Genomic DNA, 27,186 nt, shown 5'->3' with positions numbered 1-27,186 from the left:
TAGGGAGGAACTAGATTGGATTGAGAGGCTAGCATTTGCATGCCATTTGCACATGTAGAGTGTTAAGCGATTACTGTGCTAACTAATCTTTGCCTGGCAGTTTTGTTCATGGACCACTGATCAAATGGTGTTTGGTTGCCTCTTTTTTATCTGTGTGAATTTGCTGAGAACCCCTTTCTCCTTACCTTGGCGTGGGAGGTTAGATGTTTCCCTAGTCCCCATCCTATGTTCATCTGTTCTTTCTTTCCGTGGACCTCCATTGTGCCTACAAGTCCTTCTTGCTGTATCTGCTCAGGACTGGAGGGGTAAGCATAATTTAGTTTCTCTAGGAATACGTTTGTGATACTACACCAGATCCACTACTACTAAAAGTGTATTTTTGATTGTTCTCCAGAGTTGCACTTGTCTTCCTTTGTTTTCTTTCCTTTCATTGTGGTGATCTGTTGTGCTATGTATTACTTCGGATACTGACCTATCTTGGGGGAAATTGAGAAGTATCACATCTGTATCCCAACAGAAAATCAACCAGTTGTTGGGGTAGACATTTTAGGTCCCAACACGGGAAAGAGGTTCACACTAGGTAAATTGTATTAGGCCATGGTGCAGCTGGGTAGTTGCAAATAAATATGTGTTTATTGTAGTTAGAAGAATTGAAGTTAGAGCTACTTTGTGTTTAGTTGGATACATTTTAGAGTCATAGCAGGCAGAAATATGAGTAGCAGTAGCATGGATACAATGTAATGTGCAATGTGGGGAAACTAACCTTCCTCATAGCTGAGTACTCTAAGCCCCACTCCCAAAATATAATTCTAGGAGACTTTAATCTAGGGTACAATGACCCTAACGACACTCCTGCCGCCTCCCTGGCTAACGCCCTATCTGAACATGACTTTACTCAAGTCATGTCACTACCCACCCATCAGAAAGGTAGAACAATTGATTGGGTCGCAGGCCATAACTGCAATATCACCTGCAAAGCCCCACAACCTTTGGTATGGACTGGCCACTCCCTCATACCATTCGACATCAACATTAATAACCCTAACCCTAAACAGTGCCCCTACGCACCAGCCTGTCCGACTAGAAACAAGCGCAATATTACAGCGGATACCCTCACACCACAGGTTCTCCCCCTCCTAAACATGCTCCCAGCCACTGCTGACCTTAACCTTCTAGTTAATACCTACAATGATGCCATGACTAATGCCGTCGACGCCGTTGCCCCACTAAAGCTACGCAAAGGTAAACCCAGAGCCCATCTGAACTCTTGGTAAACACCTGAACTCAAAATACTCAGAAAAAAGAAAGCTAAAATGGAAACCCTATGGAAAACAACCCCCTCAGCTGAAAACAAAACCAATCTCTTGACCTCCTCCTCCAACTACAAGAAAGAGATAATCCGCACCAAGAAAAGCTTACAATGTTAAAATAAACAATGCACAATCCTCTGCCAAAGAACTCTTCACCATTCTGAAGGAGTTAGAAAATCCCAACCCACCGACCGACACTTGTGTGAAAGACAAGCCATGGTGCACTAGCATCCAAAATGCCCTGGCCAACAAAATTACTGGGCTTCAAACCAAAATCGAGGCCAAACGACTACAACTCTCCAACATTAACGCCTCCACCCTTGGCACATCCACCCCTACCATTACTACATCCTGCTTCACGTTCGAAATGGTCACTATACCCGAAGTCCAAAAAATTATAGCATCCCTCAAACCCTCTAATTGCAAAGGGGATAGTTGCCCCGCCCAGATCATCAAAGATGCTGCGAGGGACCTATCCCCCTTCATCTCCAAACTTATAAACCTATCCTTCTCGTCCAATTCTGTACCTAACAACTTGAAACAGTCATGCATTCTCCCTCTTCTAAAAAAAACAATCCCTTGACCCTGCCATCCCCACTAACTACAGGCCTATCACCATGGTCCCCTTCCTCCTAAAAATCCTCGACAGAGTTGCCTACTTGCAAATTCAAGATTACTTAGAGCCCAATCAAGTGGCCCGCGTCAATCTGGCTTTCAACCTCAACATGGAACAGAAACCGCCCTTGTTGACCTCAAAAGTCAGATTGATGCATCAAGGACAAAAGCAAAGCAGCCATCCTACTCCTTCTAGACCTCTCAGCAGCCTTCGACCTGGTTGACCACAAAATACTCTGCAACCACCTCTCATCTGCTGCCCACTTTTCCCGCTCTGCTGTCATGTGGATACAATCCTTCTTAGCCAATAGAACCATGAGGTTCTTCTCATCTACGGCCGCAGCAGACCCAAGCCCCATTACCTGTGGTGTCCCACAAGGATCTTGTGTCTTCCCCGCCCTTTATAACATCTTTACAAAGCCTCTCTTTGATAAACTGGACTATCTGGGTGTCACCTACACCAACTACGCAGATGACACCCAGATACTCCTCACCATCACTGGGAACTACAATGTCGACGTCACTAGGATCAACAAAATATTCTCTATCATTTAGGCATGGATGGCCACACACGGCCTCTGCCTGAATGATGAGAAGACTGAGCTCCTCCTAGTCGGATCTCCCAACAACCTACTAAAACTCAGCCCTGACTACTCCAATTTCATCATCGATGGTAACATCATCCGAGTTGTTAAAAACGTGAAAACTTTAGGTTTTTACCTTGACGCCAATACCAATCTCTCCAAACAAGTCAATATGACCGCCTCAGCCACCGCCTATATTGGGAAACTAATCAGGGCCTGCAGACCTTTCCTATCCACGAATAGCTGCCTCACACTGGCCAGCGCTCTCATACAATCGAAGCTTGACTACTGCAATAGCCTTTACCTAGGCGCCAACTAAGCTATAATCAACAAACTTCAGGTTCTCCAAAATAATGCGCTGAGAGCAGCATTAAACATCCCAGGGCGAGAGCACATCTCCCACATAAGAACTTTCTGCAAATGGCTATCCATTCAACAAAAAATTGACTTAAAAATCCTCTGCCTCATCTACAAAGCCATAAACCACTTAGCCCCCCCTATCTTACTAACAAATTCACTTTGAAGCCGAGCACCAGAATTACTAGATCCTCCAACACTCTTTGCCTCACTGTGCCCAGATTTACCTCTAAAAGAGCCGGTGGCTCGAGTTTCACGGTCCTTGCCCCGCAACTTTGGAACACCCTTCCATTGAACATCAAATCGAGCCAATCCTTCCAACTGTTCAGGAAATTAGTCATTAGCTGGCTACTGGATAAAACCAATCCCAAGACAGACTAAGCACAGTACCAATTGTATATATTGTACATACCATACAAATGTTTAACCCCTTGCTCTTACTATCATTGTTGTATATATTGTATATTGTATATTACCCCCATAATTGTTAATTGCAAAACTGTAATATATTGTACTTCTGTAACCTGTCCTTGTAAAGCACCCTTATACTCATGGGGAATTTAATAATGGTTTAGATTGCAGACACATTTTGGCCAGTGGAAAATATGGGTTCATTGTGGGCACATGGAGAAATCACAGAAGGCAGGTTTCACCTACTTGGAGTTTTATTAGGCCGCAGAGCCCCTGAATTTGCAGGAATGGGTATTTGCCTTGTTTGTAAAGCTAGATGACTGGGGTCATTGAAGGGGGTTGGAAGCGAACTGCATGTGGGCAGTTGTGATAACATCGCAATTGCAATGGGCTGAAGACCAGAACGAAATGGAAAGTCATTTGTGAGATTTTTATGGCCGGATTGGGTTCTTAGATGGACAGTGTAATTTCCCTGGGAGCATGAAATCTTGTTTTTTGATGACAATAAAGGGTTAAATTGAGAGGTTATGGTTTATCGGCTTTCGGGGAAATAAGTGGAATGTACGCCGTAAGATATATAACTTGAGATGGCAGTCGCAAATAGGATTAAGTGAAGGGATGCAGAGAAAATAGGATAGGGTGCCATAGCATCTGGGGCTGTAAGGATTTACTGCTGCTTCAAAGGAGTGCATATTTATTTCCTTATCTCCCCTTGCCTTGAAGTGTTAATGGAAAGCCATGCACAATCACCATCTGAGTTCATGGGTTTCTGTCACATGGACTCTTTTAAAAAACTGAGTTATTAATGAATGATAAATGTATGATGTGCAGTTCATCATAACTGACTATGAAAGAAGATCACATGTCAAAGGGGGGTTACTTTGATAAGGTATCCAAAGGGGTTTTAAAGCTAGAGGGATTACAATACTTTGTATTAGAGTAAGCCAATGGGCGGTTGAGGGACGACATGTAATAGCATATTTATGATTATTTAAATTGTCTAACTGTGTATATAAGCTGCAACCTTGTTATTTGGAGCAGAAACGGGTTAGTTTTCAGCTCCAAGGAACTGACTAGCCTCTCCCGATGGTTAGCATGCAATAAACCTGCTTTTCTGATGAGGTGCATTAATTTCTTTGTGGAAGCCATTCTTAGGATTGGAATCTTTGAGTCACTTCCGTACACAGTCCTTGCAGTTTGTCAGGGCTATATTGTTCTGGCTCCATCATAATGAATCCAGATGCAAGTACTTTGATAGGCATGGCTCAAGGAATGGAAAATATGCAATGTAAACAAAAAATAGTGCGTGCAAAAAGAGACCTTTTTGGATCACATGAATCATATGCAGTCCAAGATTCTAGTGAAGGAGAAACTAGCCTGATTCTAAAGAGGCACCTACATTTTAGAGCAACTCCAGACAGGCCATGGTTGCTATAATGCTGCCCTGGAGAGTACATATGAATCTATTAGCACCACCTGAAAGATTCACTGGCAACCCCAGATTGTGCTGGATCACGAGTTGCAGTGGCACTGTTAGTTCCAATCAGACTCTATGCGGCTTTTCAGTGCTATTACCACCAGCAGCAATGGTGCAGGTGGTAATAGTGCTGAAAATGGCTAACCACCGGTGCATTCACCTCCAGCTCAAAGCTGGGGGTGAATGTGCCATGGAGGGCCAAACTCATGATTGGGCGGAGCGGTAAATGGGGCAGTAATAGTGTTACCGTCACATTTGACCACTCTGCCCAACTCATGATGAGGCCCTAACTTATTTGACATGATTCTTGCAGCTATCCTCAGATGCACAATAGACTGGTGAGTCTGCGGCTGCAGCCTTTTGGGCATGGCAAAATATGAATTAGAAGATAATTATGTTAGAGGTAGATAGACAACAACTTCAGCAGCGTCAAAAAATCACATCTTATAAACAGATGAAAAACAGCAGACTGGCAGCAGGGAAATGGAAAGTCAGGCAGAAACCAAAAGAAATACCTAATCTCCCTGGTTTCAGTCTGTAACTCCGTGGTGAACCCAAAGGAGTAAGCATCAATGCACGTACCCCAAGCAGACAGAGTGCTTCTGGGGATCCAATTATCAACAGTTTGTAAAACATCATGGATTTCCCCTGATCGAAATTTAAATCCTGATAGTAGTCAAGTCGTATTTGGAAACAATCTTACTTTAGGAGATGGTTAACCAAAACAGACCTACGGAAGTTTGTAAATTTGATGTGATCAACTCACATTCCTTTTGTTTTATGCCCAAAACATGAAGAGAATTGAGGCTAGAGAATTGAGGTTGTTTATAGACTTCGTGGAGTTAAATGCCATAATCATACACAAATGCTTTTACCGGAAACGTCCAAAAAGACTGTATCCATTCGTCTGAATGGTACAAAAGACCGAAAAATGCTTGTAACATTCATATGAATGGGAAAATACCAAACTGGCAGAGCAGGGTTTGCGTGGGTGTCCCTGCTCACCATATTCGCCATTTTCGGATTCTGGAGTTGCTGGTGTTTCCCGCATAGGGAACACATCCTATGTAAAAAAAGAAAATACAAACTTCTTTTTAAAAAGGAAAGGACGCTGCAGCGCCAGTTCTGGATCACAGAAGTGAAAGGGAACAGGCGTTGCAGGAACACAGCGGATCGTCCGCACACAGCGAAGTGTGCCGCCGCAAGGTAAGTAGGGCGTTGGAGGCAAGGGCAAAGTCTGAAATGTTCAGGGGAGAGAAGACCAAAAGTTATTTTCAGAAAAATAACTTTCAGTCTTTTCTCCATCGAACATTTCAGCTGCCATCCTACAACCCAAATCCATTTGAGCTATTCATGATTTCTTTGCTTGTTTATTTTTCTTTGCTTAATATTTATTTTCACATTGAGCTTCTGGGGCATATAATTTGGCAAGGTTTAAGAATGGCAATATATTAAAGTTTGAGCTCATTTTGAACCATTTCTAGTGCAAAGACAATTTGTACAATGCATGCGTTCGCTTTTCTCTGATTTGTATGGTGGGGCTGGAGCACAAATCATAATATCCGGTTCGGCCACCCTTATTGGCCTACCACACAACTTCCACAGACTCTCTGACCACGTTAATTTTCATATGCAAAGGGATTCTATGCATCCTTATGGAAACCACCTGCTTTTTTCACCTACAAAGTAAGCAGAATCAATAGGAATCCACGTGAATGCCTCCCGCAGTACAGTTATATGGTGGGAGGCATTTACGACTGTTTGCATTATGAGGAGAAATAATACACGGAAACCCACCCTCCAACATGCTGATTTCTGTGCATTATTGGTACCTCGGAGTGCTTGCATGGACGTGCATCTGTTTGGGGTCCTATCTGTGCAGTGGCAATGTACTTAAAACAGATCTCCCTTAGTATGGACATTTTGAATACCTAGTGATGCCTTTTGGGCAAGGCAATGAATGCTCAAGCCACTTCTCAAAATGTGATGAACAATAATATTCATGATAGTTTTGGCACATATGTCATAGCACATTTAGATGACATCTTGGGCCTCATTATGGGTATACCGGCCCGGTAACAACGGTGCCGCTATACTACCAGCACCATTGTTACCGGACCGGCATACTCCGAGTTCTGCAGTCGGGTGCCTTTCCGCCTGCCAGGTCTCACCTGGCGGGCGGAACGGCACCCGCTGGCAGAACTTGACAGATGCACCGGTAATGTTGCACAAAGTGCCGGTGCAGCCGTCCCCCCATTCCATTGAGTTCAATGGGACTCGAATGGGAATGGGGAGTCATTTTTCCCAGCGCCTGGCAATGGGGAATTACTGGGACCGCCAGTGCTGGGCACAGGGAAAAAAATTACTCTGGCGGAAGGTGTGCCATTTCTACCAGCACGGCTACCACCGGGGTCATAATGAGACCCCTTGACTTTTTGTGAATCACAGTAACAGCATTGTGATCAAATTAGGGAGGTACCTTTGCCGTTACACAAACACCAGCTATTCAGAACATTGGAGAAATGTATTTTAAGCATCCACAGTCACATTCCTAGGTTTCAGAATTTCAGGTTATGAGGGTATTGCCACAATGTCACTTATTCTGACAATAATGATGAGTGGTGTCAGCTGGCCATCGGCACCCTCAGTGAACGAAGTTCTGCAATGTTTAGGATTCGCCCCTTTTTACAGTTGTTTCATTCAAGGGCTTTCATTCAGAGTAAAATTAACAAAGAAGGATGTTATCTTTGAATGTTGCCCCGAGCAAGAGGGATTTTGAGAGTTTTAAAGACTGCCTTCACTTCCACCCCAGTGCTCCTTTGCTTTATCTGATTCTGTCCATCCTTGTCCAAACTGATGCTTCAGCCAATTCAGAAATGCTCTAAAGTTAAGCACATGAGCCTGCGCCTATTTGGCAGAAGTAGGAGTGGGTGCGCGATGCATGACATGCTAATTCCTGACCCTGTCCCGCATTTGTTTTATCAGAGCAGCAGGGACATGAACCTATATTGTACCTCTTGCATTTTACCTTTCAAACTTGTTTACACCTATTTGAGGATTTGTTTGTTGACATTTCAAAATGATGGGCTCTTTAAGGGCCGGCCATTTTGAAATGTGCTCCCTCCAACCACGAAGGTGATGCTGGGGGCCTGTAAGGCATAAGTATCAGGAGCTCACTCCCAACATTAATGTATGCCAGAGGGGCTTACCAAAGCATAGTTTGCACTGTAGCACACCCCCAAGGCTCGGACTGGCCTATAGGGCAATAGGCCCATGGACGAACCAAATGATAACATGCTTGTGTGGACCCGTTTCTTTGGTCATAGTGGGCCACTTCTTTGACCCATGTGGGCCAGTGTGATGAGTTACTTCACTATGCAACTAGTGGTTTTGACCAGTGTTGCTGAATACATATTCTTTAAAATTCACAATTTGGAGCATATTTTGTCAAAAAAACTCCACCCCTTGCGTACTATTCAAATAGTGTTACAAAAAGAATGAATAGCCATTTGCAATGTTGGACAACTTTTGCATTGGTATCCGAGACAATAGTATGGGCCAGTCTGACCCTGACAGCCCCTGAAAATACGTAAATATCCTTTTAGAATAAGGTTACCTGCACTTTTCTAAAAGCAGGTATTGAAAAACTGCACTTCGTGTGTACTATAGTTTCTCTATTTTTTGAGAATATGGGAGAATGTTTTAAAGACCATGTAGAGCCCCAACCACTGCATACACACTGTGGGCCTCATCACGAGTTGGGGGGTATCATGACTGGGATACCACCCAACTTTATTAGCGTTAACACCCACCTGTCTGGCGGTATTACCGCCGGATCACAGGTCAGGTGCTAAATGTCACATCCCATTCCCCATTGCATCCATTGGAATTTTTTGGCACAATTACCGTGCGGTTTTACAGCTAGCACTAATTGCACCAGCGGTAATTGCACCGAAAATTGGCATTTTTCTGGCGTGTTCACCCCCAGCTCCGATTTGGGGGTAAACACGCCAGACTTCAGATTGGGCAGGGCAGTAAATGTGGCATTTAAGTGCTAGTGCCCAACTCGTGATGAGGCCCTGTATCTTGTTTTTCTCTTGATTTCTCTGTGGTATCTTACTGACTTGGATACAGATACAGGAAGGCAGAACTACTGTTAAGATTGATGGATGTGGCAAAATGTACCACTACTATTTGGAACCTAGGCCAGAGTCAGTGGCTTTTGTGCACATACAATCCTGGAAAAAGTTCTCCAAGTGGGTCGCTTGCCAATCTACCTGATGGAAGGGGTAGCTGAGAAACAGAGCCAGAGGGCTCTGAGACCCAATAACGCCCACTTATTTAGAACACAGCGATGCAGATCCAGCAAAGCTCTTAAGGGAGCATTTAGCATTGCGGCTGGATTTAAGAGAGTCCACAGACATCTTCAAAAAGAAACTCATATCATTCCTATTTTACTAGGCACCAGAAACAGCCGAGAGAAATGCATATCACGGCTCCTGACGAACTAAAACTCTCTGAATTGTTGTGTCTATTTCGTTATGTGTGCATCCGTAAGCCTTCGGGTACCTGGAGCGCGGGTGAAATTAAAGGAAAGTAAAGTTTGCTATTGCTAAACTCCCCATGGAGAAACAGGTTCTTCAAACACTATTGCTTCAGGATACTGCTTAGTCCTACCAGTAATTATGTCTCCATAAATAGTTATAGAGTTGAGTCATGGTACCCACTTGAAGGACATCAGAGAGTGTTTAAACATGATTGCACGCACCTTTTGGTGGCCTCGGTGTTAAACATTTGAGACTCTGCTAAGAGACATGATGGGCACTAAATCCCTGAGACTGTGGGAATAACCCAGGACCTGGCTGCGCTTTATAAATAAATAAAAATAAAACAGAGATTCCAGGGGTATATCGGTATCCACAGAAGATCAAATACCCCTGATGCCCTATCGCTTACCCCATCCTGACACCTTTCACATTGACAGTTCTGAGATGGGAACACTCTTTTTACCTGTGGTTAGCCACTTAGTCCCCATGGATGTTAACCCCCGTCTCAACCGTGACAAGAGAAAAAGGGTCGAAACTATATTTGTATGTCATGTTTTTTGTTGGTTCACTGCTCTTTACAAGTCAAAGGGTACCTGCACTTCTTACTACACTTTTCACACAGAGGAGCTCATTGTCTGTCTTCACAGTAAATGCTTGGGCATTCTCCCAACAGAAGGAGCACTTTGGATTCTTACCTAGGATGGGCGGCACAGCTGCATCTCCCTTGATACCTAAAGAAGGAACACAGCACAGAATCAGTTCAAAGAAGCTAGGAAAATGCATCACACAACACTCATGTTTTAGCATAGCTCCTCATGATGTAAATGATCTGCTTCAAACCCCCTTAATGCTCCTGCACCATTATTTTTGATTAGCTAGACAGTGCCCGATGTTTTAATTTAAGGTGTGCTAGATTTCCACACCTCTCACATAGCTCTCTTTACTAAAGAAAGTTGAGGTTTTGATACTCTGAAGAAGACATTTTACTTCTGAAGACCTCATAGTGATGACTGCAGTCAGGCAAAATTGCTTTGCCTGTAAATGTCCCTGTGTCTCGTACTACCTATATTGCAGCGTGTAATCCAAACGCACATATGTGTCTACGTCAAATGTGCAGTTGGCCTGCATGCAGTAATGAATGCTGATTCGAATCGCATCCATAGTATTGCTATTAGACATATTGAGCGCTTTCAGAATCTTGCAGCTGAGAACGGGACCATCGGTTCATATTGCAATAAGAGAGTGCTTGCGCACTGTGTCAATTTGCAATGAGAGAATACTTGCTCTGCCCACTCTGTCAAATTGCAATGGGCGAGTGCTTGCCCACTGTGTCAAATTGCAATGAGAGAGTACTTGCCCTGCCCACTGTGTCAAATTGCAATGGGAGAGTGCTTGAGCATCGAGTCAAATTGCAATGGGAAAGTGCTTGAGCATCGTGTCAAATTGCAAAAGGGAGAGTGCTTGCACATCCTGTCAAATTGCAAAAGGGAGAGTGCTTGCACATCGTGTCAAATTGCAAAAGGAAGAGTGCTTGCACATCATGTCAAATTGCAGTGGGAGAGTGCTTGCACATCATATCAAATTGCAATGGAAGAGTGCTTGCACATCATGTCAAATTGCAAAAGGGAGAGTGCTTGCGCATCATGTCGAATTGCAATGGGAAAGTGCTTGAACATCGTGTCAAATTGCAAAAGGGAGAGTGCTTGCACATCCTGTCAAATTGCAAAAGGGAGAGTGCTTGCACATCGTGTCAAATTGCAAAAGGAAGAGTGCTTGCACATCATGTCAAATTGCAGTGGGAGAGTGCTTGCACATCATGTCAAATTGCAAAGGAAGAGTGCTTGCACATCATGTCAAATTGCAAAAGGGAGAGTGCTTGCACACCATGTCAAATTGCAGTGGGAGAGTGCTTGCAATGACAGACCTAACTGCACATATCCTCCAGGTGCATGCTCATGCCCTTGCACATGAGGAAGAAGTAAAGATGGGTCAATGCTGCATGAGTCAATTCAGCTTCTCCAGGAGTTTCCCAAGGAAGTGGGTGATAGATATGAGGCGGTAGTTGGCTGGGCAAGTGGGGTCTCCTGGAGGTTTTTTCAGGAGGGGGCGCACAAGGGAGTGCTTGAGGGAGGGGGGAAAGATCCAGTAGCAAAAGAGTGGTGGCAGAAATCAGCAATAATGTCCTTAATGGTACTGGAGGAGCAGGGGGAAACCCTGTTTTGAGGAGACCTTCATGGAGCAGACAACTCTGATGACCTCATCAGGTGTGATAGGGGAGAAGGAAGAGAGAAAGGCAGAGGGACGGTGGGAGGCCATAAGGGGTTGGTGGAGTGTAGGGGCAGGAGAGAGAGATTCAAGGGTGCTCAGGATGTCCTGAGTTTTTATCAAAAGGTGTGTAGCCAATGCGTTGAAGAGTGCCTGGGACGGAAGCATACAAACAAGATCATAACCATGCATTTAAACTCAGCAAAGCCGACCATGTCTGTGTAGATCCTAGTATTTGTTTCTAAGCGATGGTGTTTGATGTTGGACAGCAAAGCTTCAAAATCTTTTTAATCTCTGTTTGTATGCCCCACATTGTTGTCATCGGGTCTTTCAGCACATGAACCAGTAAAATGACATTACTGATGGTAGAGTTCCCATTGCTGACAGCCTATGTACCATATTCCAAAGGTGTTAGAAGCTGGATGATCCATTTCACAGGACCAAATTCACCTTGATGTTGCATCACATACTCATAGATTCCATTGAGTGGAAACCTCCTGTATGAGGCTGGGGTGGGGAAGATCATTCAAAGTTTTGAAGAATAGCTGAAAAGGGCAAAAATATTGTGGTATTCCCATTAATTTGGCAAATTCTGAGGGCCTGATCACGAGTTGGGTGGTATGCCAGCTGGGATATTGTCCAACTATATTAGCGTTACCACCCATCGGGTTGGGCACTATTAATCCCCATTCCCCATTGGGGAATTTTTGCTGCAATTACTGTGCGGTAATACCGCTGGCGGTAATTGTGTGAAAATTGAACTTTTTATGGCGAATTAACCCCAGCTAGCAGCTGGGGTTAAACAAACCAGAATTGTGATATGGTCAGCCCTTAAATGTGGCGGCAATGATGCCCAACTCATGATGAGGTTCTGTACCTTTTAAATATGATTTGCAGGTATTTAATGGCTCCTGTAAAAGACTTTGGAAAGTGTGCACATGCAAAGTCAATAAATGGTACATACCACTGTTAAGAAATAGACCATGACCAATGTTAAATGAGAACATTAAACAAGTATTATGATGTGGTATAGTAGCTTTTAAATCTTGATGATGTGTGAGAAACCAGAGGGTGTCTCACTTGCTAGCTCCCAGGGATCTCTCCCTCAGGTGACCCAGGGTACAGCCATCGCCTTTGGATCCAGACCCTGGGGGTGTACCAGTGTGCGAGGATCACCTTGGTGGGGCATCTTCAGGGAGTGGGGCTGAGGCAACCAATGGTGAGCCGCAGTATTTCCCCCTGTCTGGTACTCATGCCCCATCCTATTTTGAAGGATTCTCCAACGTCCCAACTCCCCACCGCCTTTCTACACAAACACTGGGCCGAGGAAGAGGACAACTAAGAGTAAAGAGGCTACCACTTGCATATCTCACTGGACATGTCCTGTTAATCAGGTCAGGCAAAGCCAGGCACTTGACCTTAATCACATATATCTGATACACATTAGCTCCGCCCACAGGGACAAAAGGCAGAACATAGAAACACACTCTGAGCAAGGTGAGGCACGAGAAGGAGCAGATCTTCCAGGGTGAATGCAAACCCATTGGAGCAGAAAAGATCGATTGAGGGACTAGAGCTAAGGGTAGGGAAACCCAAAGGGTTTCTGCATGAGGTCGTTGCCTCTGTGAAACCACGAAGGATACGCTGAGAAAGCCAAATCCCCGACAAGAAGGAGCCTGCATTGTGTTTCAAGGATGTCAGTGATCCTTTCGGTTAAACAACAGATTTGGAGAGGCAAGGCCAAGCCTGTGGTATCAACCTTAACTTGTGAATCAAAGCCGCAAAGACTAGAAAGGAATACACACAGCCAGCTCCTGCACGGTTCTGTGTGTCACGTTTCATAATGTAGTTTATTTATCAAAATATACCGTTTGCCAAAGATCACTTTCTAGCTCTTCAATTACTCCCCGTTAATGCAACACAAGAGCACTCTCTGTTTGCCCAAGATCATATGCTGCACTGTAATGATTACCTCCAACCCCAGTACTGACTGCGTGCTGTTTGCTTTTCTTTTCTGTGGCTGAAACACAATAGATCAGGATATACTATTTGTCAAAGATCATAGGGGCTAAATACAAGTTTGGTGATATTCCGGCCGTCAATCTGCTGGAATACCACCAACGGAATTACCATTACCATCACTGGGTCTGGCGGAATTACCGCTGGAATTATAAAAGGGGATGGCAGAGTTAATCCCCATTTTGTGAGAGTCCAATGGGCTCTATGGGGCTTGAGTAAATCAGCCGATTTTGCTGATTTTCGGCAGAAAGTGGGAGGATTTACCTCCAGCATCCCCCACTGCAGGGCCATACTAATGGTATGGCATAGCGGGAAAAGTAGCAGTTATTCCGTTATTACTGCACCACCGTACTAGTAATCAGCCCAATAGTCCTTCACTGCATTGATTTCCTTCACCTTAATGTGACAGGAGTTCTAGGCGCTGGACCCTACTTCTCTAATCGAGCAGCTCATCCAACGTTCTTCAAACCCTGGGTACATATTTAATTGTAATGACAGTTTCAAGCAGCATCTAAAAGCCAATAGCATCTGCAGCACAAATATGTATATGCTGAACAGCGTTGGTGAATATTCAATTATAGCTGCTTTATCCTGAAGTTAAAGCCATGCAAATCATAGCTGTTTGAATCATAGCCTTATAAGGATGGACTTTATGCATGCAATGCTGTACAGTGCACTGCAGTGCATAGTCATTTCTGAAGGCCACATTGGAAGCAGTGCTTATGTGGGTAAGGTGACATGTTGAATAACAAGAATACATGATGGGCCTCATTACGACCCAGGCGGTAAGGGGTTAACGGCGCCGTAAAAGGTGGCGGCACCGTTAACCCCTTACCGCCTAATTACAAGGTCCCTTTGCGGGTCCCTACCTTAACGACTGGTTTTACCAGCCGTTAAAGAAGGAACCCGCAAAGGGACTTTCGAGGCAATTACGGTACCGCAATTTGAGGTACCGTAATTACCGCCTTCCCCATTCCCATTGAATCCTATGGGGGCAAAAATGGGAATGGGGAAGGGCCAATGGTGAATGGGGAATTACCGCCCCGTCAACCTTGGAATGAGGCGGTAATTCTGCCATCCACCATGGCGCAATCGTTAAAATACCGGCGTCAACCATGGCGCTAATAGCGCCATGGTTAACGCCTGGGTCGTAATGACCCCCGATGTCTACACTAAGGGCCTCATTACACGGTAGGCGGTGAGCCATGGCGCTATTTGCGCCATGGCTCATGCCAGTAAAATACCGGCACCGCCTTGGCAAGGGGATTTACCGCCCCATTCCAAGGTTGGGGCTCTATGGGAATGGGGAAGGCGCTAATTACGGCACCTCAATTTTGCGGTGCCGTAATTAGCTCCGAGGTCCCTTTGCAGGTTGGATTTTAACGCCTGCAAAAAGCAGGCGTTAAATCCCCCAACCCTCAAAGGGACCTCGTAGTAAGGCGGTAAGGATTTAAATCCTTACCGCCATCCGTGTAATCAGGCCCTAACTGTCTTTAGTGCAACCACATTATAACTACACTATATTGAAATATGCGCATAGTCAGTTCTTATGATCTGACATTAGGAATACCAGTTCACACTGGTTTAAGGTTTGGTCTGGATCTGCAGTTTCTCACGTTTACTTTTGAAAGGTAGGTAACGGTGGGTGCACTCATTTGAGATTTCACTGCTGATTAGCGGCTGAAGATGGGGGAGGTATGATATATTAATAATATATTGTAGCATATTAATGGCTGCTCGCTTCTGAAAGTTCACTTTATCTTGTGCAGGAATCCCTGACACGAAGACGCCCAAGATGACACAGAGCCCGGCACTGAACCCAGGACTTCGCTCCAGCGGCAAAGACGCTATTTTGAGAAGAAGTCAGTGCTTCTGGGCAGTGGCTGTTTGCTTTTGAAAGTGATGGTTCAGCGGAGTGCCTGGATTCACACTGGGGCACATATCTGTGACTATTACTATGAGCTGGGTTCGGACGCTTGGAATCCTTGTCTGCATTTGGAAAGGGCGTTTTGGATGCACAAATTAGCACTGCATATCCGGGCTGTCATTGTGTGCCTGTGTATGCACCCTGGGGTTTGCTGCAGAGCTGGTGGACTTTTTGCTGAGTCATGAGCTAACTGAGGCAGAGAGAGCGAGAGAAAGCAGACCTTGGCCACTGCGCTGTTCCAACCCTGCAGTTATGAAGAACTTACACTCCTGTTAGCTTCGCCAAGTGTGCACCAAGCGATCAGGTAGCATGGTACTGGGTATGAATCTCAGCGCTTTATTTTGGCATCTCTAGCATGAGGGCCTGGAACTAAAAATGAATACAGGATTAACTAATCGTCATTAAGAAACAAGATAGCTCTCACTAATAGAAATGTACTGTAAAGGAATTCTGAAACAGCTGGGCTCTGCGACCTTTAGCTCTCCGGATGTTTTTGGACTTCAACACCCATCACCCCTAGCCAGCATAGTCACCGTGAGGGAACCTGGGAGTTGTAGTCCAAAACATCTGGAGAGCCACAGGTTACCGATCCCCGCCCTAGAGTGTCTTCTTGGTCTGCTATAACAGAAACACTAAACAATGTTCTAATAGAGGAATCCTTTGTACATAAGGAATCTTTGCTAGACTGCTCTTCTAACTGCATGCTTATGTTGGTAATAGCAATATATATAAACTAGCATGATGACGTCTGGCATTCTAAGATGGCAGACATGTTCTTAATAACTAGAAATTAAGCTCTGAATAAAGTTGAACTCTCAATACACCATTTATCAATGTAGTAATGTCATGCATGGTCTTAGTAAGTGGCACGGAAATGACTTGGTAATAATATGTGTTCAGCTTTACTGCGAAACTGAACAGAGTGCCAGAAAGGGGTCTCTCGTTACCGGCTGAGATAGAATAACAGTTTCAGCTTTTGGGGTTGGGCATTTGCCATTGTGGCACGTGTGCTGATTCCCGTTCCTTCATCCCCATGGTAAAGAGGAGCTCATAATACACTGTTTGACTGTGATCACAAGGCTGAACTGAAATGAATCCTTCCATCTCCCAATGTCGATATCTTTTCTTTCCTACCCATGGAACAAAGGAACCCACAGTAGGCTCATTTTCAAAGACCCACTGTAATGTGTAGATGTATCTCTTGGTACTCATCTTTTCCTATTCCAGCCATGGAATACAGGGGCAACGTGTCTATGTCGTTTGCCCATGATCACAACGTTGCATTGCATTGACTCCTTCCTTTGCAAGTGCTCTCTAAAGTGCTGTAAATACATCATTTACTGAAGTTCACCAGGTGCTACTTGCTACAGTTCAGAACAAATCATCCTCTCCTATACCCTCTTATTGCAATGCCTGTCACATTCAGCTTTACACACAACACAAAATGACATCTTTGGTTTAAAGATCAGTTGTGAAATTTGAATAACACTGTTCTCTTGTCTAATTCAGCTATTCAAACAAGTGTTTGTATGTGCTTGGGAGGTTTTACTGATTGAATCGAGATTGCATCACATTGAATGTGACTTAACCAATACATTATTCCAAGTCACCCGTGTTTTATGCTGTTTCATAACTAGAACAGCAAAAGTCATTTCTAATTTAAGTGAATTCGTTTTCGTTACGTCCCTTAGGACCATCCACATGCATTCCTCATTACTGATTTGTGAATGGTATTGTTGTCTCACTGCCTACCTTTAAGGAAAGGTTTTGTACCTCTTCCATATATGAGAATAAGCGCATAGAGGATGACGATGTGCCAACCTGTTTCAATTCTCGTATTTCTTTGTTTAGTGATCAATCTGCCCTTCATTGTAAATCTATAATATCCTAAAAGTCGCACCTGGCCGATGTTGTACATCATTGAATCACGCTATCTACCGAAAGCAATCTGTCTAAAGAAAATGTTCTCCTTTCATAAAATGTAGAGGTGCATTCACGGTAACATACCGTTACTTTACTTGTCACAGCCTACATTTAAAAACTCACAGACCTATATTGTTTTCTTACAATAGCATCAGGGCTCAAGTCGAGGGTACAGGCGGGTGGACGGCGTCCACCCACTTTTTTCAGAGGGTGGACGCCGTCCCCCTTGGTATTTTAGAAGCTGTGTGTAATAAAAAAACGTTTGGCTGTGACCATCTATTTTGAATTTATGCAATCCAGGTGTGCAGGCCGGGCACTTCGCCACTACACCAGATATGCTGATGAAATAGGTATAAGCATACAATGTGCTAACATCAGTCAGACCCGGTCACGCACCAGAGAAATGATTACATTTATTTCATTGACTGTGTCAGCCAATTAAATGTGTGATCACTGATGAGGTGTGCGCAGTGGCACATGAGAGCCATAGACAGCGGAGCAGACAGTCGTGCCCCAACCCAAAAAATATCTAGCCTGTCCAGCTCCTGCAGCCTCATACGATCACCGATACCTGCAGCACCCATCTGTAATGCTCTGAGCTACTCAGTCTGTAGAGCGTTGTGTACTTTGTATGAAAGAGGTCCTTTTCAGCACTGGCCACTGGCTGGCACTGACTGTTAAAAAACATGCTATTCCACGATCGTATTCTTTAGAAAAGAAGAGGCTACCACACAGATAATTGAACATACATGGATTTCATTTCACATTTCATGGTTACATTTTTTTTATACAAATATCCAATCTGCTTTTTCAACATTACAAAAAAAGAATAGACCCTTCAAAGCAGACCCTTCAAAGCAGCCTGGAGATAGCTTTGAAGACTTTGCAGTTACACAAAGAATTTGAGTATACAACCCTTTTCTCTCCAATTGCTTGGTACTACAGCTCCCATCAGCCCATGCCAGTATAGTCAATGGTGAAGGATCATGGGAGGTGTAGTCTAAAGCATCTGGATAGCCACATGTTGTAGAGCCTTGCTGATAATCATATCACCTGGGTATTATCGTTAAAGGAGAAACTTTAAATCCACCATTTGCGTCCTTTGTTGTGCAAGTAAACGGGGCAGACATTTAAACATGTTGAAGTGGGAGAATGGAAGAACAGACTCCCGCCCTTCCCCTCTCGCGCTTGGCCTAGAGGATCACGGCCTAGACACCCGCCACGAGAGGAGTTTGCCTATCTACCAGACGACCAAATACCCTGGTACAGGAACATACGGATGTGCCCACCCACCTGCCCAGCAGCCCGCCCTGCCCATGCCGACACCTGCGGCATGGATCAACTCGACTAAACCTACACGTCGTTAGAGATGCCATGACGACCTAGCCAACAGTCAGTACACCTGTGCAAAACATGCACACCAGACACTCCCACACCAATCCACACGAAGAACATATTCAGTGCTATGACATAGGCGACAGACATACTCATGGACGTGCATCTTTATTATTTTCCACATAGGCTCTCAAAATGCAGAAACGCAAGACGCATCATGAACTTATCTAAAAAGGCTTGCTCATGCTTCTTCTAAGAACCATGTACCATAATGAAGAATATAACGGAGACATGATACTGAGGATAGAGCAATATGATGCTGTAACCTAAAGCGCTCTGCATCAAACGGTTCCACCTATGCACCCGGCCCAAGTAGGCCGCAAGCAACAGTTTCCATGAACATTGAATGAGCGAGAGCTCGGTTGCTGACCCTGCAGAATGAGCCCGGCGAAAGCACACCGCCAAGGGCACGATGTTGCAATCTCGCACGCTGCAAGCCAACGCCAAGGTCGCACCTGCAAGATAAACCAGGCACACAGTAGGAAAAACAATATTAATTGTGCTGAATTCTGCCTCAAACACGGTCCCACCTCACGTGACAAAGCCAAACCTGTCAGGATGCCAAGCCCAGGAGGAAGAAGACGCCTGATCCCACGTTTCAAGACACAGGCAGATACAATTAAAAGACTCATTGGACATCTGCCGCAGTGGGAGTAGTCGACCTCCCAACAGATGAATAAATCCTCACATTGGTTACACCTACCCATAGTAAAAACATTGTTGCAAATGACAGGTGCACCGCGAGCTGGGAACAGCGATAGTCCCAGACTGGGAGGCTCGCGAGCGGACCAATCAGAACATGGGGCTCTTATCACTGACGCCATTAACATTGACCAATCCTCAGAGGTCTTCATGTAACAATTTTCATGTATCAAATTGAAGGGACAGCCCAAGTATATCACCTGACTAACTCTCAACCACTAATACCGTTCTCTATATGTATGCTATACTAACCCTACCACTCAAGTAACCAATCCAGAGTGGAAATAGGTTTTTTGCTAAACTTTGTAAGATGACGCAAGTAGCGCGTCATACTAAGGTAAAAAGGGCCTGCGAGCCCCACGATTGTGTGTGTCAGGACGGACGCGTACGATCCTTGACCCATCCCTGCCGTTTTGTCGAATAAACAGCAGAGTCACCTTGCTTCTTGCGTGTGTCTCATACTCTATCTCTTTTGGGATACACGGGAGGAGTTGGGGCCTCCCTGCCCGGAGGTCTACGGACGGCCCGGCCGACCCCGGCAGAATTTCCCCCCGACAATGTACATTGTTTGTAGATGTGGGAATGTTCCAGGGCCAAGAGGTGTGTAAACCACAAGGGCCACTGAGATTACCCTCAAAATCCTTTCTGCAAATAATTGTAAAAGGTAAATCACAATCTTGGGTGAGTTTTTGTCTGCTGAACTGTATTAAATTCCATAGTCCCAATTCCTGCATAAAGCCTTTTTTAAGGGGAGTGGGAGTTTGGGTGAAACAGAACAGAGTCTGGGCCAATTGATGTTTTCTATGGGCTTGGATGCACCACAGGAAATGCAGTCTAATGTGCCCAGCCAGATCTGTGCAGTACCCCATGCAGTGCAACCGATGTCACTTCCGGCGATGTCACTTCTGGTTGGCTATGCTAGAGTCCCCCCACTTCTTTTTTTAGGACTTGACCGCTGAATAGAATGCAGTGATGCATTCTCTAGAGTATCTAATGACATGCCACAGCTGAAAGTTGTCATACGCAAGGAAAACACGCACCGAATAGAAACCTCATCACAGAGCTGACACACACCCGTAAATGTAACACTTTGAGGGATGCCTTAACATTCGAAGAAGGCACACATAAAAATAGTGCTTTAATTAAGATGCAGTGGCTCGGCTCAATGGAGCCCAGTCTCTGTACCAAAGAATAGTTGATTGTTAGAAATTGTGTGGGGAGCCTCATTTTCATTTTCTTTTTCACGCTGGAAGGCAGCACACAAGCACACAAGCAGAAAGAAAACATCAATCTATCATGCAGCCTGAAATCGAAAGAAGTTCTTAAAAGCAATATTGGGCAATTGTCTCCCCAACTTTCATGACTGCAAAAGCTTCTGCGCAATAGCGAACCCCATAACATGCATTATGGAGCAGCTGATTGACACCAAGGCCGATCTACATACTGCTTCAAGTGTGCTCTCTGAGAGCTACAGCTCTCTCAAAGCTGACCAACACGTTTGCACCAAATGGGAAGTCTGCAGTGGCCAAAAGCACGCTTTTTATACGAGCCAGTGCGAAACTACACGAGGTATCTGACTTTGGAGTGCATGACCTTATACTTTCTTAGTAGTAATGTCATACAAATAGTTATGTTGCATTTTACACAACGTTGCTTTTTTCTTTAAGGTTACAAAGCTGAGATGTGGACCTCAGAACTTGATAGTTTTAGATAGCTAGATTGCTATGCTAACTATACCAGGCAAATGCTCAGGAATGAAAACCTCAATCACGTGGATGCCCTCATCTTGAGCATCAGAACACGTTTTATACCAGTATTTGGAGCCACGTTTGACACTCTGTGATTGATGTCAAAGGCAGTGAATTCCTTCTGCCAGTAGACTTGTCTATGGGCCTCATTACGACCCAGGCGGTAAGTTACCGCCTGGGTCGTACCTTTACCACCATGACGTAAACTATGTTTACGCCATGGTGGTTGGCGGACTTACCACCCCATTCCGAGGTGAGTGGGGCGGTAAGTCCCCATTAACCCATTTACCCTTCCCCATTCCTATTTTTGCCCCATAGTGCATAATGGGAGTGGGGAAGGCGTTAATTACGCCACCGTAAATTACGGTGGCGTAATTAACAACAAGGTCCCTTAGCGCCATGGATTTTAACACCTGCTAAAAGCAGGTGTTAAATCCTCCATGGCGCTAAGGGACCTCGGAATCAGGCGGTAAGGGTCGGCGCTGTTTACGCCGCCGTAAACCCCTTACCGCCTGGGTCCTAATGAGGCCCTATGTATTAATAGTGATGAGATGTGCACTGGATCACATTATTTCTCCTTTGCCTGCCCATAGTTGGTTGGGTTGAAAGGGCCTACATTTCTATGTCATTTGGATTGTGATTTTGTTCATGCTTTAGAGGATTGTTTGCCAAAACAAATCTTAAGTGGACTCAGTTGAGAATGAAGAAATGTGTCATAAACAAACTGCACTGGGGCTGTGAGCTGTGGCTCCAACCAGAGCAGAAAAACTCCCACAGAAGAAGACACTTTCAAACTCACTATTGCTTTTACAACTAATTAACTGAAGTCAGGTCTTGAGACAAGGAATGCACACTTACCCTTCACTCTGATCAGACTCATTTACACTGCACAGAGACCGCCACTACCAATATATTTCTGCACGCCTTAGCACTGCCCTATAGGTGCTCAGTGAACCAGCGGAGCGCAGCACTGAAGACAGGCCTGAGTTCTCAGGTGTGCTAAAGTCCATTACCCAACGCTTTCACTAGCCACAAATAGGGATATGAAACATCACTCAGTAAGAATGGATGCAATCCTTCTTACCTTTGAATCCTGTGTTTCCTATCCTCCCTGGAATGGCAGGCACACCAGGTTCCCCTGTTAACAAACACACAAGTTAATGAGAAGATCTTTTTATCAGAGCATGGAGTTTTCAATCATTTAATATGAACAGCAAATACAAACAGAAGGGCCAAATGTATCTGTTAATCAAATATAAACTACTTGAGTCAAAAAGATATATCTCTTCAAGGAAGGAACCCTCAGCATTCTTCAAAGATTGAACAATGGTTTCATGCACTCGATGTCACAGTGTCAACCTTCCACAGGTGCTGCAATAAACATTACTCAGCTGCACAATAGCAACATCTGCTAATTACAAGGACATTATATTAAACTCTCTACCCTACTTACACTATTCAGCATGTTGTTGACAAACACAAGGACACACACTCGGGTGGTTGTTGTGTGCAATAGCATACAGTATTGTCATACAGCGCCACCTGTTCAGCAAAACTGTCACAGACACACATGTATGCACCACACACAGGGCCAAATGGCGGGATATTCATGTCTGCCATTAAAGCTCCTGCACTCACATGGGAGAGAGAGGTGGGAGCTGGTCCACATTGTAATGTAATGTAACAACACTTATAAAGCGCTAAACAATGGCCCGAAGGCATCTAGGCGCAAAAACAGCAGTGAGAGAAGAAGTCTGTAAAGAAGACAGATAAGATCGAAAACAAAATTGAAATTCAAGCACTACCCGTTTCCCAGTGACACACAGGCTGCCCCCCTGAGACACACAGGCTGCTTAATAAACCCCACAACACGTTTCTTGTATCATAAGTAGCAGAGGCTTTCTTATGCATGATGGTGACTTTCCAATTGAAAGGCGCCAGTCACCGTGCAAATCTGTGACATTTAAAGCGAGCAACACAATAAAGCACCATTTGAAAATGTTTTCACACCCATAACGTCTAATAGCTTTATATCCCAAAACGTAAAGTGTGCTTTCTTGTCCTTAGTTGAATGTTCTTAAAACCATACATAACAACACGCTGGAGGTTTGTGACAAATCTCCAAAGTGAGTTTTTTACGCCTCTTTTATTGTGTGTCTAAAAGCGCTGAAAATAAAGTGGGTAAATGGATATTTTGCCTTTGGCATTTTATAGTTTTCCATTCAGGATGTGGAAAATAAAGGTACGCTGATATTATTTTGGCCTAACATATTACTACAAGGATTTACAGGTTATCATGATGCTTCACTATGCAATTTGTGGATTTTACAAGTAAACTCTATAGGACAGTATTATTGTAGGTCTTGACACCCGAAACTTAAATATTTGTTCCAAGTAAAGCACAGAAGAAGGTGGCTGTGTCCAAATTGCACAGTGGTTTAAAATCCCTGCTTCGCTGTTTAGCGAAAGTGTGTGATCCTGGGCAAATAATGTAATCTCACACTGGGCCTCATTACAAGTCTGGCAGTAACCCTGCCGTGCTACCGGCGAGTTGCCGTCGGACTTGCAAAATTTACCGCCACCTGGCTTGCCATAAACATTAGGGAATTACGACCCCGGTGTTCTGGGAAGTCAGGCACTGGTAAATGGTAAATCCGCATTCCCATTTGAGTCCCACAGGACTCAATGGGAATGGGGATGACGGAAGCACCGGCTTCCATGAAAGTCTGCAGGAGGGTGCCTTTCTGCCCGCCAGGTCTGACCCTGGCAGGCCGGATTGCACCCGCCCGCAGACTCGAAGAGTGCCGGTCCATTAACAACGATGCCGGTACGCTTACCGGTACTGTTGTTACAGACCGGCACACTCGTAATGAGGCTCACTGACTTCAACTGCAAAAATTGGAGTGCTTATAAGTGATTACGTTTACACCTTCACAATAGGACAGTTTTATTAAGTATAGGGACAAATTAGTTTACCCTGGTGCTCCTCTGCTGGTGGCCCCAATACTGTCACATAGAATTGCATTATTGCTGCACTGGCCCTCCCCCAGTCTCGTATCACTTGATTTGACAGGCAGGCATAGGGCCTCATTATGAGTCTGGCGGTAGCCGTGCCGGTAAAAACGTCACGGCTGCTGCCAGAGTAATTTTTGTTCCAGTGCCCGGCAATGGGGATTTACCGGGGCATTACGGCCCTGAGGGTCTCTACGGCAGGGCGCCGGAAAAAGAAAATTCCCATTCCCATTCGAGTTCCATTGGACTCAACGGGAACGGGGAGGACGGATGCACCGCACTGTGTGCAACAGTGCCAGTGCATCCGTCAATGTCTGCGAGCGGGTGACCCACTCGTAGTTTGCCAGTCCGAAAACAACGGTACCGGCAAGCTTACTGGTACCATTGTTTCCGGACTGGCAAAATTGAAATGAGGCAATGAGGCCCATAGTCTCACCAGCCAGTAACTGTGGTAGAACCAACATTACATGTTCTCCCCTGTTGCTCCCGCCACTGAACTTGCTTGAGCCCACCAGAATACTCCCCCACACTCGGCTATGTCCTGTTATGCAAGGATATTGAGCCTCTAAGAGTTGGACCAAACATTGAGAGCAAAGCTGTCAGGAATAGCCCTTCAAAACAAACAGTGCGCAGGAACTAGAACATTACGTCTGCACGTAATACCTTTTACTTAAACTCTGCAAGCTAGTCTTGGAGGAAAAATGGGGGCACCAAGCAAGCTCTGCAGCATCACAATCTACTGCCAAGCGTCCATATCCAGGCCAATGGAAGAGTTGTATTTAGCTCAGCTTGCACTTGTGTATTTATAAACCAGTTATGAACTTATCCTTTTATGTTAACCGGACTCTGCGGCTGTGAAGCCCTGGTGCGCAGCTGCTAGGTTCTTCCCAGCCATGTTTGCTGTTTACTTTGCTAGTAAGCAACAAGGACAGCACATTAGCAGAGAATCAGGGACGGCGGCAGGGCCTTTCAACTTTGTCAAATGAAAGGGGCCTCAAGCCTCAGGGGCCCCCAGCAACAGCCTCCATATTGCCACTCAGCAGTGTAATAACACAGCAATATATTCCTTTATATATTGCTCACTTTCTGAGTCTTACAGTGTGCGCTTGCAGTGCTCGCCTTACAAGCTGCTGCTGGAGCCTGTCCTGCCGTCACTTTCAGGAAAACAGAAATATTATCACCTGCTTTCAACACTGTTACCTCCACGTCAGCCACTTTCTTATGAAGAAGGATCATTCACAACTATTCAGCGGTCATTCAGTGTTTCAGCTCCCTGCTGGCTCGTGATAATTGGCGGCTATTAACATTATTTTTACCTCCATTATAATGTATGCCCTCCACCCTACAGGAGCCTCAGACTGATTTCTGCTCTAAGCAAGGGGAGCCCCCACCATCATGTTGAAATGGCCCCCCACACATCTTCACCCGTGCCTGCAGCGAATATTCCATTATGTTTAGAGAGGCCATTATATCAGACCTATGTGCACCACTACATCGAAACTATTTTGCCGTTGAAAATCATGGCCCATACCGCACGTCATAACGTTGAATAATATGCACATGTACCAGAGGTGTAGCATTCATACACTTACAAGAACAGTACAAACAATTTTGATAGTGGGGGTGCAAGATATCACGGCCTGAACGGACCTACAGTAATTTGCATCCCCTGAGGTTAATTCACACTAACACAAGTGGTCACCCTGTTTTATCTTTAAATAATATATTTTTATATTTACTCAGGTCCGAACCAATGTAGAGGCACCATCTATCCCTTCTCTGGACACCCCATTCCTTTTAATTGTGGGGGTGTAAGGTATCATGGCCTGAATGCACCTATGGTAATTTGTATCCCTTACCTCCCTGGGGTTAACTCACACTAACACAAGTGGTCATCCTGTTGTATGTTTATTCTGGTCCCAACCAATGTGGAGGCTCCATCTAGCCCCTCCTGGAACACCCCAATACCTTTTAATTGTGGGGGGTGCAAGATATCATGGCCTGAATGCACCTATGGTAATTTGCATCCCCTGCCTCCCTGGGGTTAACTCATACTAACACAAGTGGTCATCCTGTTTTGTGTTTACTCTGGTCCTAACCGATGTAGAGGCACCATCTAGCCCCTCCCTAGACACCCCAATACCTTATGATTGTGGAGGTGCAAGATATCATGGCCTGAATGCACCTATGGTAATTCGCATCCCCTGCCTTCCTGTTGTTAATTTACAGTGACACAAGTGGTCATCCTGTTTTGTGTTTACTCTGGTCCTAACCAATGTAGAGGCACCATCTAGCCCCTCTCGGAACACCCCAATACCTTTTGATTGTGGGGGGGGTGCAAGACATCATGGCCTGAATGCACCTATGGTAATTCACATCCCCTACCTTCCTGTGGTTAATTTACAGTGACACAAATGGTCATCATGTTTTATATTTATTCTGGTCCCAACCAATGTAGAGGCTCCATCTAGCCCCTCCCGGAACATCCCAATACCTTTTAATTGTGGGGGGTGCAAGATATCATGGCCTGAATGCACCTACGGTTATTCGCATTCCCTGTCTCCCTGGGGTTAACTCACAATGACACAAGTGGTCATCCTGTTTTATGTTTACTCTGGTCCTAACCAATGTAGAGGCACCATCTAGCCCCTCCCGGAACACCCCCATACCTTTTGATTGTGGGGGTGCAAGATGTCATGGCCTGATTGCACCTATGGTAATTTGCATCCCCTATTTCTCTTGAGGTAATTCTCACTAACACAAGTGGTAATCCTGTTTTGTATTTACCCAGGTCCCAACTAATATATCAGCACCATTTATCTCCTCCCTGGACACCCCCATACCTTTTGATTGTGGGGGTGCATGATATCATGGCTTGGCCACCGACTGTTATT

General features: G+C 44.9%; 1 protein-coding gene across 2 annotated transcripts in view; it reads right to left on the bottom strand.

Annotated features, from left to right (window-relative positions):
- LOC138471859 (ficolin-2-like) overlaps positions 1-27,186 on the bottom strand; it is a 522,856-nt gene that overhangs the window by 309,262 nt on the left and 186,408 nt on the right. For both annotated transcript variants that reach the window (XM_069609718.1, XM_069609717.1), the window contains exons 4-5: positions 22,365-22,418; positions 9,997-10,032 (exon numbers count right to left, since the gene is read on the bottom strand). In XM_069609718.1, the coding sequence (XP_069465819.1) occupies positions 9,997-10,032; positions 22,365-22,418 (90 nt within the window). The remainder of the gene's footprint in view (positions 1-9,996; positions 10,033-22,364; positions 22,419-27,186) is intronic.

This window comes from Ambystoma mexicanum, chromosome 8 (assembly GCF_040938575.1).
Source record: "Ambystoma mexicanum isolate Mex_15411 chromosome 8, UKY_AmexF1_1, whole genome shotgun sequence".
In the NCBI taxonomy this organism is placed as follows: Eukaryota; Metazoa; Chordata; class Amphibia; order Caudata; family Ambystomatidae; genus Ambystoma; species Ambystoma mexicanum.
Note: the sequence above shows the minus strand (reverse complement) of the source record. Positions and strands in the feature narration are given on the sequence as shown.